Raw genomic sequence first — 20,943 nt, 5'->3', positions numbered from 1 at the left:
GAATAAAAACTTCCTAAACCTTTTACCATGGCATTTTTAGTGTAACTACTATGTTTCCAGAACACCATCTTCTACCGCTAGCTATTTAAGCAACAAAAGCTCACTTCAGCTTCTAAGGAACCCTCTATATATTTGAAATGATATCTTCTTTGGATGCTCTTCATGCTAACTATTTCTTCACATCTGCTACATACAGAGTTCTTCTGTATCATCCTGCCTGTGATCCCACTACATCTCTTGTTCACCAACAGTTTACACTAGGTGCATCATATGAAAACTTAGTTCTTTTTTACGTAACAAGCATGCCCATTTTCCAAATGCCAGTAGAATTCTGTTTTCTTCCATGTTATGAAAACTTTTTGCCAGGTTTATGTAAAGATATTTTGATTTTAGCTCTTGTTTCCATGCTTGTAATTTCTTCTCTAATACTTTGACAGATTCAGCTGTGAAGTAGGTCACTGACATACAGCAGTTCTCACAGACAACTTGTCCTCAACTCCTCAGTTATGGTCAGGAGAATTATAATAAACAGAAGGGGATTGAGAGCCATGTCCTGATGGGCACCCACCTACATGCTAAATTTCTTGCTGTATTCATTGCTAGCTTTTCATCTTGCTGGCAGTATCTTTGTATGAGCCATTCTTTTATAGTAAGTTTTCTTGGTGACCACCAAACAACAGAGCGTGATAACTTGTCAAAGGCCTTCTCCAGATAAACAAAAACTAGGTGGAGTGCCTTGACTGAGTTAAGAGCTTCTCTTTCAAGTTGTCTAACTAGGAACTAGGCTTCAGTGGTACTCCATCTTGGCACAAGTCCAAATTGTTTTACATGTTAAGAAGCTCACTTTGTGAAATTTTTTTCCAGTACATTCATCTATAGCTGCTTGCGTCTTTCTAGAGCATTTCCATTGCAGTTGCTCTTGATACTACAGTAGGTATTAAAAATTTACCCCTTCTTGTACTACCTTATCAACTATGTGAGTAACTATATTTTATTGGATAATTTATTTAGTGTTTGCTAAAATCAAGTGTAGATGAATAGCTTGTGGGAGCTATGCAAGCCATCTACAAACATGCCATCAGCAAGTTCAGAAAAAAATATAGCATGTTCACCAGGGCTTGGTTTTCAGCTCTTACTGTTAATTAAAGTTTTCCTGGCCATAACAGAGAGTTTAAGACTGTATACTAATGGCCAAATTCTCATGACTGGATCTGTCAAAGATTAAGAAAAGAAATTATAAACACAGAAGCACAGCCTAGAATTGAAAGGCCTTAAAATAAGCTTAATAAATACAGAAGCTTAAGTTAGCAAGAAAGAAGACAAAACTTTACTTGTATCTAGGAAGTGGCCAAACTCAAATCCCAGAAAAGTAGTTGGTAGGAATTCCATATGGTTTTTTTCATGGTTGCACAAGAGGTGTAATGGGATCACAGACTGGCCAACAGGGAAGGAAGTCTTCATATGTAGCAAATGCAGAAAAATAATTTGCAGTAAGAGCACCTTTTAAATGGATTCTTTAATTAGCAGTGGAGTAAGTGCTTTGTAAACATAGTTCCTAGAGTAAGATTGCATGGAAAAAGTTCAGGGAGCTGTTAGCTTTACTAGCAATGAGGTGATTTTTCTCTCCAAGTGAAGAATAGATTGCATGAGTCTTACAAAGAACATGAAGTGTATAAAGACTAAAAAAATAAGCTGAGTTTGCTTCCGCTGAACACCTAAAGTTAAACATAAATGATGGTACACATTTAAGCTAAGAAAAGAATTGGATGGAGTGTGCAGGATAGAAGGCTGCACTGGTTTAGAGCAATGTAGTCTCCTCTCTTGTAATGTATATCTCTATGCATTATGTATAGAGTATGATAATTGGGTTAAAGAGTATTAAATGACCAAGTGGTAACACAAGTAAGAAATGGGAAGAAGTAGTGTTGTCTGATCTAAAGATGATGATGATGATTCACTGTAACAAGTGGTGAGACATTATACTGCTGAAAGTCTGTCCTACCCATGCAAGCATGGGAAAAATGGGTGTAGGCATGGTTTAATGAGTATAGGTTTGCAGTTTGGTTGATTAGTCCAATTCACTTCATGGTTTGGGGTTCAGTTTCACTGCATGGTGCTTTGGGCAGGTGTTTTCTATTCTAGTCCTAGGATGTCTGAGGCCTTGTGTGTGAATTTGGTTGGTAGAAACTGAATCATGTGTATGTACACACATCTGTATGTTAGTTTGCAAATAGGTTTCTCTGAAAATTGCTGAGCCACAAGCATGGGCATTGTTGTCATTTCCTCTGTCAACAAATCATCACTATCTTTACATTTTCAGTTTTGTGAATTACGAGATCCTTACTTGAAGATCAAGTAAAGATTAGTGAAAGGAATGGCATATGGCTGTATGTAATCCTCAATAATATATTATCCTTGCAAGCATTGAAAAATAGATGTAGCATGAATGGCACTCTCCTCACACACACATTTTCTCTCCCTCATTGGTAGGAAAAGCATCCAGCCATAGAGACCAATCATTTGATCAAGGTGTGGTTCTTCAACCCATTTGTGTGGATGGGGGCCCCTCAATAAGATCTGTTATAATTGACCCCAGTATTTAAAAAATGGATGTAAAATTATGTATATGTGTGGATGTGTTATGGTCTGTAAGTGTATGTGTGTAGGGGTTGACTTCAGTTAACTTTAACCTTTATTTATCCTCATCCTTGTATTATTGTGGTAGATGATGTTTATGGAGTTATTGTTACTCCACTCATTCAATCTATTGAGAGAGTGTGTGGGTCAGAATCTGCTTCCAGTTTACATACCACTTCTATAATCTATTGAACTGTTGGGTCTTTTAGATGTGGGAGAAAATTTTGTTATTTCAACATTATTTAATCTGTTACATTTTTGCTATTTGGTAGATTCTAAATGTTTTCTTTTCATGCCAGTGTTTGTGAGCCATTTCTCCTATATAGAGTTCAGTGGTGTCTCTATACAGCCCTCCCATTGATCTGTGATGCACTAAATTTCTAGTTTTCTAATTTATCTGTGGTTCACTGGTGCAGAGTCTCCAAGTTGCCAGTACATAGTTTTTTTCCTAAATATATTTAACTTAATAGAGACTTGACAGATCTGCCTGTTTTTATTTTTATTGTTTTTCTACATTGCCACAGGGATGGGCCCATGTGGAAATATGTTGATGACATTAAAACTGTAATCAAAACAATCCCAGTAGATGATAGTCAGGAAATAGAAAAACAATCTGATGGAGAGTATTCAGTGCAAAAACAAACTCCATCCAGCAGAGCATCAAGGGCTACTTCAACTAACAGTCCTAGCACCCCATCAGCAGACTTGCATTTCTAGATATTAAACTATGGCTAGAAACCATAGGCAACATAAACCAACTTTTCCAACATATAACAACAATGCACAGAGGGGCATTGTGACCAGTAGTGTATATCGAGATTGAATAGTCTGGTTGATGCAATGATGTATTATAGCTTACATTGCTGGGCACTCCACGTCTGGGTTCTTTTAGCCTGTTCTGTAGCTTGCTTTTTTAATGTCTGTCAGTCATACAGCCACATCAACAAGATGGGTGTGGTTGTATCCTCTCCAAATATACAGCAACTATTTTATCTTTTTGCTAAGATTTTTTTTGGTCTCGGCTTTCATCTTACTTTTAGATACATGGTTTGGTCAATAGGTATCCGGACTGTTGCCATAGTAATGAAGCTAAAGCATGCAAAGTGAAGCCACTTAGTCTAGTTTGACCTTGAACTCTGCTGTGCATGTGCACTGAGTTTTAATGTTCTAGTTTATTTCCGCTGTTTACAGCAGTGCTTGGAAGGAAGGTGTGTAGTGTATGATCGTCACATTTACCATGACAGAAAGTTGAGCAGAAAATCTGCATCAAATTTTGCCAAAAGCTTGGTGATTATGCAAAGAGGCTTATGCAAAGTTTTCAAAACATTTTCATCATTCTCGACTCAATCAAAGGTTCAGTATAACTGTTTTCTTCAAGTAAATTACGAATTTAAAATGTGGTTCGGAGAAAAAAATACCAAGAAATGGAATGGGAATTGACACCCTTACTTCAGCATCAGTGAAGAGAGTGAAGGCATACTGAGGATTAGCCAGATTTTACTGGCCTATGGGTCATAAAACAACAGACAATGTCACAAAAAATTATTTCTTTAAATGGGACTTTTTTCATTGCTTGTGATATGCAGGAATATAGTGTGTATACTCTAAAAACCATAATGTATACAGTACACAAACACACACACAAATTATGTATGAATATATATCACTAAGTCCATGCACCACCCAATCTATGCAAGGATGTAAACAAATATTTAAAATCCTCCAAAAAGAAAAGAAAATCCAAACACTGTATGTGCTACATTTTGTTTCAAGCTATAATTTGTATATTTCTGATTCCTAATGAAATACTTTTATATTTACCATGTTAAAAACATTTTGTATACTTTTTGAAGTAGCTTATGCAATTTTACCTATCTTTAGGTTTTTAGGATATCTATTTAATAAGAGTAATAGCAACAGCTAGTTTCTTTTTCCTTGATATTCACATCAAAATAAAAGAATAAATATGTTTGAAGAATGGTCTTTAAATTAACAAGATTCTGTTGAGTTTTTTAAGTGTTCATTTGAAAGCAATATCTACATTGTTTACACTTGTTTTATGTAAACCTTTATAGATTATTGTTAATGAGGCTCTACATCAGATTTTATGGCTGTCGGGTCACACCAACCTCAGCTTTACAAATGTGAAGCAACAAGGGTCAAACTCAGTACAAGACTGAAGAAGGAATTAGTTACTATTTAAGAATGTAAACACTTGTCAAATTTTTGTTAAAAATATTTATTTTATCATTTAATCACTGAGCATAAACAAGTTCTTTGATATCTCAAGATATAATATAACCCCTCAAAAAATCAAAAATATACTCTATCCTCTGTTTTATTTTGTTTTGTTTTTACACTCAAGTATAATGCTAACCACCAATTTTCATGATGTTGTTGTGTATTAAATTTCTCACATTACACATTGGAAAATACAGTAGGTAGATTTAATGAGGTTAAAATCAATTTTTAGTAAATTGGGAAATTATTTGATGTTATTTAAAATTCATGCTGCTTTCTTAGCTTTCAAAGTGACAAAGGGGTAATTTCTTTTCCCATTAAAATAATTAATGATAGAATTAATGTATCTGCCAAAAAGGCAGATAGGATTTATCACATAAATGAAACCAGATTGTTGTTTACTTGTGTTAACTCGTTCAAGCTAGTGAGTTGCGGCCTTGCTGTAACATTGTCATAAATACATAACTTCGTTATTTCATTACATAATCATTGCTTGTTTTGCTATGTTCTGGTCATCTTTGTTTTACACAATTTGTATATTTTTTTCATTGCTATATAATTTTAGCATGATATGCAACTGTCACAAGACCACATATTTCGTTCTTTCATCTCTAGTCATAATTTGGAACAAAAAACTGGATTCGTTCCTAGTACAATGCTTCCTAAATCTTTACAATTTCATGGCTTTTATAAGTGTTGCTACTTCTTCCAGTTATGTTCACCAAGGCATGTAAAATTAAGTATCCAAAACAGAGTAAATCAAATTATAGCAGATACAAATTCACAAACCAGTAACTGGCTGGACTAACAAAACTTACAAACCATAAACCAATTCATTTGTCCATCATCATCATCGTCATCTGTACACACTTTTTCTCTCCTTACTTTGCCCCTGTACAGTTGTAATCTCAGATGCTACATGTTGTTATCCTTTTTTGTTTCTTTTCCCACTGCATCTATTCTTTTTTCTTTTTGTTATCATGATTAGGGTGGTTTTTGTTGGAGTGATAGTTTTGTTTTTCAGCTGTGACCCCTACTACCAGCAACTCAACAATGAATTACAATGGGACCTATTGCCAGTCAGGCTAACTGGATGAAGCAGTTATTTCTTTTGCTCAAGGGCATGAGTAGCCAACACATTATATTTTAGACATTTTACCTTGAATAGAGTTCTAAAAACTTGACCCTTCTGATACTTCAGTTCTGTGAAATAAACTTCCTGTTTTAAAGAAATTTAAATTAAAATCTTCAATCAAAATTTCATGCTAATTTATGTTCCAAACAGCAGTTGAATAATGACGAAGTCATTTTACTAAATTCTTCATAATTTTCACAATTAATGAAAATAAAGTCTATTTCAACAGAAACGGTTAATCTATACACTATAAATTAATATTTACAAAAATGTCTTGGCTACCAATATTTCATATTTCTGCTAACGATTCATCTTTGAGGAAGAATTTCTTTCTTTCTGAAGGCAAGCATGTCATCAGATTAGGCTTTTAAATTAAATTTGTAGCATTGAGAGCATGATAAGCTATATTCTATTAATGTTGTTTATGCAGTGTAATTAGAATATTAAAAATTATCTACCATGGAAATGAATTTCAGAACCACATTATCTTAATCAACGTTTATTCGTTTCACTGATATATACAAAATATATGCCAGTCATTTGCTGGGAGTCAACTAATCAGCTATATTTCCTTATTTGACACTTTTGAAAAAAAAAATTTATCTTGGTGATATCTATTTCATTTTAGATAGAACAAGGTTGAAATTTCATAGGCGCAGGAGTGGCTGTGTGGTAAGTAGCTTGCTTACCAACCACATGGTTCCGGGTTCAATCCCTCTGCGTGGCACCTTGGGCAAGTGTCTTCTACTATTGCCTCAGGCCGACCAAAACCTTGTGAGTGGATTTGGTAGACGGAAACTGAAAGAAGCCCGTCATATATATGTGTGTGTCTGTGTTTGTCCTCCCAATATCGCTTGACAACCGATGCTGGTGTGTCTAGGTCCCCATAACTTAGCGGTTCGGCAAAAGAGACCAATAGAATAAGTACTAGTCTATTTGCTTGACTAAAGGCGGTGCTCCAGCATGGCCGCAGTCAAATGACTGAAACAAGTAAAAGAGTATGCAAGTCAAAGTTAAACTCCAGGTATATTTTAATTTGTGTATTAACTTTAAAGTTTGTTTTTTTTTCTAGATTTGTGTACAGTACCTAAGATGTGCTAAAATAAAAATTAGTTTCATGTTTTGAAATTTATGTATAAAATTAATGCAAAATGCAGTTCTAATGACAGATTTATATTGGCAATGGATCAAAATTTACTTCCACATTTATTACTTTTGTGTGATATAGTTTGTGGTATCCAATAACTTTTAAAATTTGTTTAGTCCTTTTTAGATATATTAAACATTTATAGTTTCAAATTTTCTCTCATTTTTGCTCCTTTACACAGCGTCCAAAAAGGAAACCTTTGAGGGAATTTTTCATTGATGAAGATGAAGCTTTAGAAAGTAAGTTGATTTTTCTTTCTTTTATTTAGCAGTTAAATTAGCATTAATTATCAATTTAAAGTTACCATTAGAGCTATTTTGCTGATAATTTTATTTCACTAACTCTATTTTTTTTTTGTAAACTAAAAATTTTCACACTGTTCTTTTCTCCAACATTATGTCATGTTAAACAAAAACTTTATAATGGTTTGGGAGTATTTTCCTTGAACTTGGTTCTTTAAAAACAACTCATTTAAATTTATTAACTGGAAAACATATTTCCATTCCTTCTTGCACAGTATACTCAGACAATTTCTTGCTTACAAAAGGGTGTCATTTGATTTGTCTACATATGTTACATGCAGATGTTATATTTGATGCATCCTTAGATAACATTTCATGAATATAATTTTAAAAAATCTCATAAACTAAGCTAAATAACATTTTTATTGATAAATATTTTGGAATTACATTCCACCTATCATTTTCAACTAACATTTCTCTTGCACTATAATTCATTTATTAATATATTCTTATTTTCTATTTCATAAGCTCAATCTCTACTCTACCAAATCAGATTACTAACTGAAACCTTACCTTTCCCATATAAAACTGTTCTTAAAATTTCTGCCTACAAATGTTTTTCTTTAGTCACAATCATTTGCTTTATCATACATATAACTGCTACTTTATATATGTATATAGGCCTGTTGGTGCAAACAGGAAAAAATAGAGCTCAAAATATGAGTACATTGTATGTTTTTATTAATATTTAGCTGAAGTAAAAGAGTGGTTCAACGTTTGAAAGTTTCGTGCATTAGCATTTATCAAAGTGATAAGTACCAATGCATGAAACTCTCAGACCTTGTGTCACTCTGTTACTATATCAATAAATATGTGTGCGTGTGTGTGTGTGTGTGTATATATATATATTTATATATATATATATATATATATATATATATATATATATATATATATATATATGCACGCATGCGTGTGTGTGTGTGAGTAACACTTCTGTTCAATACATTAAAGATATCATTTTCTTTTTCATCTTAATTTTTCCTCACCTCTTATGTACCACCTTAAGCCTTGCACTAAAATCTTGCACCTAGTCCTTTACAAGGAACTGCTTACTATAGAATTTATTCCATTCTAATTGTTCTAATCAAACACACTTTTCTTTGGAAATAACATTAGCTAAAGTTCTAAGTGATTTATATCTTGTAAGACCCTTTTAAATAATGAGATTGATATAATATTACATCCTACTGTAGGGAATACTGATATATATATTTAAGTTTTCAGCTATTTCTAGTCATGCCATATATTCTGTGGTGGCATTCTTGAAATTGAGTCCAAGCACAATAGCTTACAAAATCAATCCAATATTTTTCATTTTCTGGACTTGGTTTTAAATTTTATGTTCAATTAGTGTTTTATTATTCTTTTTTTTCCCTTATCATTTTCTAGTTTATGACAAACCAGAGTATGTATTGTATTTTTATTGTTTTTATATCTAGTTTGTACCAGCAATATAAAACTTGGCTACAGAAAAGCATTGACATTGTTAAATTGTTCATAAACCCTATACTTTAACCTTCTGGATTGACTAATCTCTAGTGGAAATATCATAGCTATTACAACCAGGTAGCATTATATATATAAATTAAGAGCTTCTGAGTAAACACCATTCTTTGTTTTCTGGTTTGGAGCATAAGCAAATAAGTCTTGCAGACTACCTACCCTGGAGCAACCAACAAAGCTGGCCTTGAGAAAAGCAAGCCAATAGATTTCAAAGACTTACCTAGAGCTTTATTAGTAGACATTGCAAAGCAAAGTTGCACTGGGAATTGTGTTCGTCTGAACTCAAATGGCATGTCCATGTTCCATGTTAGCATGGCTCAACAAGGGTCCAATGTATCAAGGACTGCACCAAACTCAACTGCCTGCTTCAGCATGTTTTCTATAGTGGATGCCCTTCCTAATGCCAACCACTTTATAGTGTGTACTGAGTGCTCTTTTCATACCACTAGCACTATTGAGGTCACCATGTAGCTTGGAAGTCAACAAACCCAAGGAGAGAATGTTTGATTCCCTCCCCTTAAAATACCCCTAGGTATCTGTAGCTCTCTACTGGTTCTGATTCATTATCATTATTATTATTATTATTATTTAGAAGTTATTAATAGTCAAAAGTAACTAAGTACTAGGATCCCTTTCATATTATAAATAAAAGCTGATTTTATTTCCTGTACATACAGAAGTCTATATCTTTATATATGCGCATGAGTGTCTTGGCAATTAACAGACAAAACTAAAGCATATAATAATATAATGTATATTTGTCTTTCAGCACCTCCCATAGATCCAAATGCACCCAAACCTGAAGGAGCTGAACTGACTCCCGTTGCAGGAGAACAACTCTGTGTTTGTATTAACTATTTTCTAATTTTTATTTTATTTATTTGATTTGATTTGGATGCCTAGTTTTGCAGTCAGAATAACAACTGGACGCAGGCATGGTTGTATGGTTTAAAAAGTTCACTTTATAACAACGTGATTTGAGATTCAGTTCCTCTGTGTGGCACCTTGGACATGTTTTCATCTCTGTCCATGGGTTGACTAATACTTTGTGAGTGAATTTGGTTGATGGAAATAGCCTAAGTCCAATGTATGAATATGAGGCTCTGTGTGTGTGAGATAGAGAGAGAGAGAGAGAGAGAGAGTGACTTTGTCTCTCACCACTTGGCAATTGACAGACTGTGTCAATTTGTTTATGTTCTCATAACTTAACAGTGAGTGATAGAATAAATCAGATTTAATATAAAATTTGTGGTTGATTTAATCAACTAAATTCCTTCAAAATAGTGCCTCAACATAGCTGTAGTCTGAAAACTGAAATAAAAATTGTTACTGTTTTGTAATTATGGATAAACTTGCTTCAGATGATGAGTCAGTATCTTTTGCATGTAACCTCTTACATAATCATGAAGTTGAAGTGCCTACACTATTCTGCTATTATGATTAGCTATAGTAATTAGTGATTTATATATTGATTGCAATGAATTTTTAAAAACTGTTTTCTTTTGATGTGTATGATTAAATGTATCGGTTTTTAACATGTGATGATTTTAAAAGTAAGAGAATTTTGAAGAGTGTTATAATGACCTACTGAGATGTCTCAGAAGCTAGAAAAAGCAGTTAAATTAAAGTGAGATACATTTGATACCTCTTATTAACTACAAATTAATGACTTGTATTAATGGTTTCTAATTGAGGTACAAGGACAGCAGTTTTCGAGGTGAGGGGTCAGTCATTACTATTAACCTTAATACTTGACTGGTTCTTTATTTCATTGACCCCAGAGGGATGAAAGGTAAAATTAACCTCAGCCGGATATGAATCCAGAACATTATGAGTCAAAAGAAATACCACAAAGCATTTCTTCCAACACTTTAATGATTCTGCCTGCTTGCTGTTTTCATGAGCTGTATTAATAGAAAGTATCTATTGTAATATATAGATCTCTAAGAAATAAACAACAACACTTAAAAATTTCAAACAAGATAAAATATACAATGTAAGGAAATATAATAAGGAAATGAAATTTCTTAAATATCTATACTGAATTAGCTATTCTCAGTAATTTTTATCGCTTTGTGTGATGCATGTGGTTGGTGGGGTGACAATTTTCAAAGGTCGCACCATCAATTAGCACGTTAATAGTAGGTTGTGTCAGCTATCAAATGTCAACATTATTATTAACGTTAACAACTAAGAGAACTGTAAACCTAACTTACTACTACAGAGAAAGGGAATCAAAGGAAAATATATAAATCTGTGCACAATTTTGTACCATTTGATCATATTTATCAAAGCTGTTAGATGAATTATCCCTGCGTAAGGATCTGTATCTATATTTAGGATATACTTAGTATTTGTTGTTTATTAAAGCAATTTTTGTAGGATTATTTTCTTACATTGGAAAGAAAGTGATTTAATTGTTTTTATTATCTTGTATTTCATAAGCAATGGTTTCAAAAAGTAAAACAAAATAAAAATCTCATTTCAGAATTTGGGTGTAAATGTAAGATCGAGTCCAGCTTTCATGTTCTGTTATTTCTTAGTACAATTAGGTTGTAGGCTATTATTTCAGCAGTCTCAAAGTTAACTACACCAGTCTTAAGGTCTGGGATGGCCTACAAAGGTCATGAGTATTGCTTCTCTTCTGACTAACTTATTAAAATATATTTCAAATTACACTCATTTAGATCTACTTTATACATTAAGTTATCATTTCAGCTGAAGTCAGCATTGGGAAATTTCATTATTATAGTTATTTTAGATCTATGAAGAATTTTCCCTCTTTGTGTATATAACTATAACTGTACATTCATAATTACACACAGTTTTCATGTTTGCTGCATATTTTCTCAAACTTTTCTCTGTCTTCTTTCAAAAATACTTTGAATTGAAATTTACTGTTTCACAACATGAAGCTGGTGTCCAGTTTTCACTTAAATTGAAACAGTTTAGAAAATCAAAGTAGAAAAAAAAAAGTGAAGAAAAAAATCTCCCAAACTTCGCAGCATTCAGATATCATGTAAAATAATGTCTGACAGTGTAAATCAATTGTTTACATAGTGAAATCACATTTTCACAAATGTACTGAGATTTGCACTGAAATTCTCATTTAAATATGATTAGCTTTCAACCATTTTTAGCTGTGTTGGTTAACATAAATCAGAAAATTTCTGGTTTATGTTACCAGGTTAGTAACACAGGGTTAAATTAAAACATATCTATAATTCAGTCCCATATTTTTTGATATCTTACAGATTCCTTCGGGTTTACCAAAGAGTTTAGAAGCTGCTGTTCAGAGATATGGTTCATCTACTTATAAGGCCAATGCAATTACAGTACTTGACCAAAATGGCAAGCCCACATATAATTTGACTTATGGTAAGAATTAAAAATTTAGATATTGAAGATCTTTATTGTTTGCATTGTAGCTAATCTAAATTTATTCTTGTGGCAATTGGTGTTATTAACATTTAAAGTTACCATGTTTGGTTAATTGTTAATAACTGAACCATTATTGTTTTTAGCTTTGTTTTTCTCATCTCTGAAGTTTCCTGTAAATATTTATGCACCTTTGCAGTGATGTTGATTATTAGCAAACAAAGAGGATTGAACTGGAAAATATAATCACCATTGTCTGTGACTAACTTGCTACAGAGCTGTACCTACTTATTGCCATTTGTTTAACAATTGTTTCTATTTGGCTTGAAGTAAACAGATCTTTTGTTTATCATACTGCCAGCAATTAATAGTGAGCTCCACTTTTGGAAATCCATTCTTCTAGATACGTTGCCTTCATCATAGCTTGAGGAAATACAGTTCTTTTGTATGAAGAGAAGTAAAGTAAAAAAGACTTAAATCAAAAGTAAAAAGCTCACTGCACCAATGTATAAAGGAGTGGTACAATAGGAGGGCAGTAGGAGGTTGAATGAAAGGAATACTATGAGATAATGTGTTTAAATCATTTGACTTTTCAGCTTTTAATTTTTGATTGGAACTTGGAATAATTAATTGAAATTAAAGCATTTTCTTGATGAATTTCACAAACAATTTGCTAGTGATGCAAATTTTAATCCTTGTATTTTTATGTTTTCGTATTCTTATTGCATGTTACTCTGTCTGATGAATTGATTCAGTTTGAAAAATGATTTTAGTTAATTAAAATGAAAGTACATTGTACTTTCAATCTCTTAAAAATTTTGTAATAATTTTCTCTGTTTATGTAAGTTTCATATAATTTATTTCAATTTTTACAGGAAAACTATTAAGCAGAACTTATAAAATAGCCTACAATTTATTGAACAAAGTTGGTCAAAAGAGTGGAGAAATCGGAATCAAAAGCGGTGATAGAGTGAGCATGTTTTACTGTTTGTAGCTATTTCAAATAATTTTGTGGTAACATCATTTTTCCCCCTCTCCACAACACTTTTCAACTATTCCACCATCACTAGAGGAATTAGCTTCTACACTATTTCAGTTTTTAATTAATTAGAGTTACTGTCTTTTTAGGTAGACTGCATGTCTTATTCATACATCCCAGTTTTTGGTACAATTTCTACAGATGGATACTCTCTTACTACCACCCACATTACAATGTGTACTGGGTGCCTTTTATTATATCACTGGTCTAATTAAGGTTTCCCTGATTGAACTTTTACCTTGTATCAGTTATTTGGAATAACTGCTCTCCAAAACAAGTTGCCTGCATGCAGCATCCACATCTCTTCATTTCCTTCATTTTTGACTGGGTGCATTCCACATTGCCATGAACACTAAAGATCTTGGCTCTCAAGACTAAAGTGTCCCCCCACTAGACTATTTCTTGGTGTGGGGGTGTCATGATAAATGGACATGACATCTTGTGCTGTCTGCTAGGTCTAAAGTGTTCCTTTTTCACTGTATCATCTAAGTTATCAAAGTCAGCCATTATTTGGGGCGTGTGGGTTTGCAAAAAGTTATCTCTGCCATTTTCTGTCTAGGCTAAACCATCCCCTCTGAATTGTGTCACCTAAGTTATCAGAGCAATTCTTTGTTGGTGCTGTAATGATAAATAGTCATAAAGATGCCAGTGATACTGTCACCATGACACTAAATATGGCATTTGGTACCAAGGGGCTTTATAATATTGGTATCTAAACCAATTCATCACTGAAGTCTTCTTTTTTTTTTTTCAGCCTCTAAACATCTGAAAATATATATTATGATGGAAGGATTTGTTATTTATTTCAAGTTTGATATTCAAACATTATATATTTCATTTGTGAAGAGTTAACTGTTATGTCAATCAGATACATTCTAAACATCTTCCAATAGTGGAAAGTAAATCAATATTTTTATAATTTCCCATTCATTACCTCTACTAATATAAGACTTATAATGAATTTCATCAGAATCACAATTGATACTCTCTTCTTACATTGTAGCAACATTTCATAATCTTTCATGTTTTCTAAATTCTTTTAGGTTGCACTTGTGTATCCCAACAATGATCCCATCTCATTCAGCTGTGCTTTTTATGGATGCATTCTTGCTGGTGTTGTACCAGTGCCAGTAGAGGTCCCTCTCACAAAACGAGTATGTATTAATTGGTTTCCTTCATTTACAAATATTATTTTTATTTCTATTTCTTTTGATTTTATTTCAAGGACCTTTCTTTTATATTTACAATCCACTAGAGTTTAGCAATACCCTTATTTTTGAGGAAGAAACAAATTTTAAAAACAGGAAAAAAAAAAAGCACTGAAAATCAGAAGGAAAATACCTTGAAAAGCAAAAACAAATAATTACCTTTGCAAGGTATAAAACATGTTGAAAATTCAGAATTTCGTGCGCGCGTATGTGTGTGTACACTTGTATATATATTTGAATATATGCAACAATTATAATGATAGAGAATACAGAGACTGGTACATCCTCAAAATTTATTTCCTTTGTAGCTAGCCATAGCCTGGAACATAACTGAGAGCTACCATGGTATTTGCCGGGATAATATATCACTCTGAACATACATGTGTATGTACACACACACACACACATATATATATATATATAATAATAATAATAATAATATTAGGGAGTATAACTCCAAACTTACAGGGAAAATTCAGTTTAGTATTAAATCAAATTTCACAATATAAATATATAATATATATAAATTAGAGAAAAACCACTATTATGTAATTCAAACAATGATAGACATAAACCAAATCATAAAGAAAAAATTAAAATATATTATAAAACATGTAACTAGATGACAAAAAATACAAAAAAAATGAATATATATATATATTTGTTTGAATTACATAATAGTGGTTTTTCTTTAATTTTTATATATATATATTGTGTGTGTGTGTGTGTGTATATATATAATTCCAAGAGAGTTAGAGGTTGTGAATCCAACCAACTAAGGGATAATATCTATCCGATATATTGCTGGTAGATACCCAATTATTAATACACAAGTGTTTTTTCATTGCATAGCAATTACACTACTGAATGTAATAAATGGGTGTGGGTAAAAAGTTGTTTTACCCTTAATTTATACAGCAATAAGAAAATGGAGGGGATCAAGAGGTGGTACTCATCAACTTTTAGATATTATATTATGTCTATTTATTTATTAAAAAAAAACAATTATAATAACGTGCATACATGTATAACATTATGCTTTACATATATAAAAAACCAGTAATTATTAAAATATATAATGTGGAACATAGAATGTAGAATATTCTACTTTCTATGTTCTGCATTTACTGATATTTTTATATATGTAAAACATAATATGTCATACATGTATGTACATTATAATTCTTTTTTTTTTAATAAATAAATATGCATAATATAATGTCTAAAGGTTGATGAATACCTCCTTTTCATCCCCTCCATTTTCTTATTGCTGTACGTACGTATGTATGTATGTATATATATGTATATAAACTTATTTCAAAATCAAAACCTCAGTATTTTCTTGACTAGTTTGCAATAATATAATATGTAGACTAAGCAAACAAAAAAAGTGATCAGTGTGTAACATTAAAATCATTTCACCCAATAATACATATTTCACTTATTTTAGATATGTTATATTCATTTCATTGTATATAATAGTTTAAATCATTTCTGTGTAATCCAGATATGGTGCTTGAATTAATCACCTATATAACTGATTCTGTTTTTGTATATATATTTTGTGTGTTCAATGTTTTATTCACTAATCTATGTATACATGTATTTGATTTTGATTTTCATAAGCTAATACTTATAATGGTTGTTGCTGCTTCACTGCAAATACTATGTAGTTAAGTCATTAATATTATAGTATTATGGTCATTTTATTTCATATGTATACTCTGATTCTACTCTTTCAAATGAAATATATTAAATACATTCTATTTTTAGCAATGCCTTATGTGTAGTGATTCTGGTTTATTGTTGTTTTGGATGCTAAATATTTATGTTTTTGTTTTCAGTTTTTGGGAGTATATATACATACATACATACATGTGTTTGTGTGTGTGTGTGTGTATATATATATATATATATGACAACCTATTAATACTAAAAGTGTTTTGGGAGAGGTGAATATAAATAATAATGAGCTTATTGTATACAGTGCCCAGTTGCACTACAACTCATCAGAAAAGGTTAAAAGGGGGGCAGATGCAGAAATATGTCAAGAAAAAAAAGATATCAATGAAAGTACATGCACAGTAAACAATAAAACACTAAAAGACAAAAAAGTGAACATTAACACAGTTGTTAAGTGGAAAGTTTGCATAGGCACATAATTAATAACCTTAATTGCGACTAGGCCCTTCAGTCAGTTGCTAACCATTCACTACTTTCTCTTCAGTTCTAGTTTTACTTAAGTTAAAAAGACAACACACTTTACTTTTTCTTTAATGGCTAAGGAAATCATGAAAATATACAAATATAGACCTTTACTGAAAGTGGATTATAAATTAAGTTTGAGTCATTTTACAATATAAAATTCTTACATTTCTATCAAATAGCTTACTTTTTGTGTCATTTTGAAAACCCAACCAATTTATGATACTAATTTACTAGTTTCTTTGTAGAAGGAATATATGAGCAGTAATCTTATAAATTATATATGAATTCTTCATATAATAACTATGGTTTGTTTCATGTAGAATATAAAATAGCATGGAATAAAATGAAGCTACCAGCTACTTTCATCTGACTTTTACAGCTCCAAAATGTCTATCCTGTTTGGAAACTTTCATTTTATACTCTCATCTTTGGTTACTTCATAATGTATATAAGTCCTATAATTAAATAGATTTTGATCTTTGACATTCCATTAGCATCACCTTATGGCAGTGGGTGCAGGTGGCATTTTATTATTTGATCATCTTGAATATAAACTTCTTAAGATCTCAGATGTCACACCATTGCAATATGATGCTGTTGAGAACACACAGCTTGAATTTATAAATAAATTTAATGATGATGATGTTGATGACGGTAATATAAATTCATGCAGTGAGCTGGCAGAATCATTAGCACACCAAGCAAAATGCTTAGCGGTATTTCATCGGCCGCTACGTTCTGAGTTCAAATTCCATGGACGTCAACTTTACCTTTCATCCTTTTGGGGTCGATTAAATAAGTACCTGTTATGCACTGGGGTTGATGTAATCAACTCAGTCTCTTTGCCTGTCCTTGTTTGTCCCCTCTATGTTTAGCCCCTTTAGGGCAATAAAGAATTAAATATAAATTCATGCCTGTACCATTTTCTTGGTAGTCATGGACAATGTTGATAAAGCTTTTATGAATAAAGCTGAGGCCATTTTAAAATGTTTATTTAAAAAATGGACACTTTTGGACACTTAGAACATAGTATGATATTCATTATAACAATGTAATGTGTGTAAAAGATCTCAACTTTTACCATTTTTCACTTAATCATAATTTGTTATCAAGAAATTTATTAAACTGCCACTGTTGGCAAAAGTTAAAATGTCTATACATCATAGAAATATCACCTTTGTGTGTTTCATGTAACCATATGTTTTCACTATACATTTTTCTTTACTTAGTATTTCTAGAAATAGTTGTGTTTAGTTTTTATTTTGAAATATGAGACAAAAAGAAGCAAAAATGTTCTCACCAATAACATTATCAAAATACTGCTTCATCATTGTCATATACTAATTATGAATGTATTTTCAAAATAATTGCCTTGTTTATTTATATATGAATTTAAATTAATTTTGGCCTTTCATATGCTTGCATATAACAAAAGCATGAACTATCATCTTTGAAACCAAATGAAAGGAGCATCTTCACTTTACTTCTCTTGAGGTAGTCATCGGGGTTGTTTCAGTTATATCAAATGAAATATCTAGTTTATGAATATACTCCAGAGAATATGCCTCAACAAAATTAAAATTTCTTCTGAATGTTTTTGATCTAATATCATGAAAATTAACCATATTTTTTTCTATTTATTTCAATAATTTATTTTACCATAAATGTTTAAATGTTCTGGAAAAGCTAGTTAAATATTCCATATTTTGTTAAATTATAAAAAAAAGCCATCTCAGTGTCTTCATAATTTATTTATTGTGAAAAAATTGAAAAGTGAAGAATTCATTATGGGAAACGATATACAGAAATTAGCTAATATCAGGGTAGGATGGCTGAATTGGAAGTCTGTAAATAAAACATCTTGTGGATTTATCTTTCTACATCCTGAATTCATATCTCACTGGTGTTGGATTTTCTTTCATCCATCTAGGTTAGTAAAATATTTATGGCTGAGTTGAATTTTGGGTTTAATTATATTGGCTACCACCCTTGCACCAGATTTGGGAGTTTTATGCCAAAGCATAGTAAACCTTTTTGTCATTATGTAAACCAAGAGATTGTTATGGTACAGTTGTCAGAGTCAACCTAATACTTTACAATATGTCTCAGTACCCCTTCTTGAATCCAAGTTTAAGTCTTGCACAGAATTAAATTTGCTTTTTTATTTCTCCAGGGTTCATAAGATCCAGTGATATACTAGTGCTAAATGTAGAATTAATATACCTCTTCACTTACAACAAATGTCTTGTGTTAATTAAATGAATGTCTTTAGGCAGAGTATTTCATCATTGTTTTAAAATGTGGAGTCTTCAAATTGAACACAATTTGAAGACTCCACTAGAATGGACGAAAGCGCTAATATATGATATATGATGTATAAAAACATGTAACATACTAATGAATGAATGTAAATATAAACCCATCCGGATTTCGCAGTACCTCATTTCTTCTAATATATATATATATATATATATATATACACACATACATATATTAATCTCATATACTTTTAAGGGGACTGTTGACATGAAAGCAACATAAACCTTTATTTATTTATGTAATCAACAACTTACAACTTACTTAGGAAGATTATTTATCATTATGTCTGCTCTGCTCCTTGATTTGCAACTGCTTTTCTTCTTTCTCTGCCATTTCCATTCACTGCAATCATATGTGTTTACATCTCTATGTCAAAAGATAGCAGGTATGCAGTGGCTGTGTAAGATATCATCTCTAAATGTGTGTCCTTTCTGAATTGGGGCTTGCCCTTCTGCTTTTCTCCATTTGTACAGTTTGAAGAGAAGGTCTATAATGATTCCACTAAAAGCAAAGTACAGGTGAGTTTCAAAATTTGGCATGGACACCCAGTGGTTGCAACCATGTCTTTGCCATTGCTATCTGCTCATAAATTGTCAGTCTGTCTGTCTATATGTCCATCCATCTATCCGTCTATGTGTATGTATGTGTACGTATAAAATTATTTCCTTTCAAGCATGCTGATGTTTTATTTTTTTTCTCTTTATGTTATGCCCTATCTGTATATAAATTCATATTTTCATTCTTGCCTGCTTTCCTTTTATATGCTATTATCATTCTCATCATTAATATCATTTATTTTTAATATCCTCCTCACATTATTCTCTTGCCTGTCACCATGGTTGCTCAACATCATATCCATATACTTGTGTGTCAGGTTTTTTTTTCCTCTCTACTACATTACAATATTTCATCAATATGACTATGTGCTTGCTTGTCTATTTTTCCATTCTGTTGCCAGTACTTTTAACATGAATAAACTTATGCTTTAGTTTCTTTAGTCAGTGATATTTTCTCAGCTATAATCAATGTTGGTGGTCTAAGCATGACAGATTTTGTTTCATTTACTAACACTTGATTGATATTGTCTCAATTTTTCATTTATGTTATGGTTAATTAGTTCATCTTCAAACTAGATTAGCTCATTTGCATTAACTTTTGAATTTGATGGAAATTGTATTTGATTTCCTTTTGAGAATAGTATAGAATTTCACTTTCTGTTAAAAAATTTAATTATAATTTTGTCTAATCTTCCCAGATTGATTAAGAGATTTTTACATAACACATCCTCCCATAAATAACATATTCACAGCTTAATCATAGTTTAGCTACTTAGTATTAAATGAAAAGATAGATTTGAATGTATCAGAAACTTATAACGCACCTTTCATGCACACAAACATGCATATGTGCATGCAGATGCAGACGTGTGTACACATATTTGAAAATCAGTGTCCAGTTTGGTAGTATGTCAGCTTACTGGCTGAAAGGTTTGTTTGCTTTTCTGCTCCCAGTGCTGTGCACTTTGCTAAAACACTTATAAATGAATAAGTAGCTATATGTACATACCAAGTGATTATACAACTTAATGTGGGAAGCAGAAGTAGAACTGTTTAACTGATGAGTGTTTCATTGGTGTTAAGTTCAAATTCTCCCCGGATTGTTTCAGATTTACTTGCCATGAATACACTACATTCATATATCAAAACTCATAATATTGAGGCAAAGCTAACTTAAATATACTTTTAAAGAGGTGCAAAGGCTTTTAAAAGGAATCGTTCAAAATGTTATACATAAACCATTGTCATCGATTGTGTACTGCTGAT

General features: G+C 31.8%; 1 protein-coding gene across 15 annotated transcripts in view; it reads left to right on the top strand.

Annotated features, from left to right (window-relative positions):
* The window catches only part of LOC115232477 (disco-interacting protein 2 homolog A), a 262,193-nt gene that overhangs the window by 189,881 nt on the left and 51,369 nt on the right, over window positions 1-20,943 (top strand). For 10 of the 15 annotated variants that reach the window (XM_029802370.2, XM_029802375.2, XM_029802363.2 and 7 more), the window contains 6 exons: window positions 7,342-7,399; window positions 9,738-9,811; window positions 12,223-12,346; window positions 13,222-13,316; window positions 14,429-14,539; window positions 19,594-19,638. In XM_029802370.2, the coding sequence (XP_029658230.1) occupies window positions 7,342-7,399; window positions 9,738-9,811; window positions 12,223-12,346; window positions 13,222-13,316; window positions 14,429-14,539; window positions 19,594-19,638 (507 nt within the window). The remainder of the gene's footprint in view (window positions 1-7,341; window positions 7,400-9,737; window positions 9,812-12,222; window positions 12,347-13,221; window positions 13,317-14,428; window positions 14,540-19,593; window positions 19,639-20,943) is intronic. The other 5 variants (XM_029802366.2, XM_029802364.2, XM_029802372.2 and 2 more) reach the window with 1 other exon arrangement.

The sequence above is a fragment of the Octopus sinensis genome, linkage group LG2 (assembly GCF_006345805.1).
Source record: "Octopus sinensis linkage group LG2, ASM634580v1, whole genome shotgun sequence".
NCBI lineage: Eukaryota > Metazoa > Mollusca > Cephalopoda > Octopoda > Octopodidae > Octopus > Octopus sinensis.
Note: the sequence above shows the minus strand (reverse complement) of the source record. Positions and strands in the feature narration are given on the sequence as shown.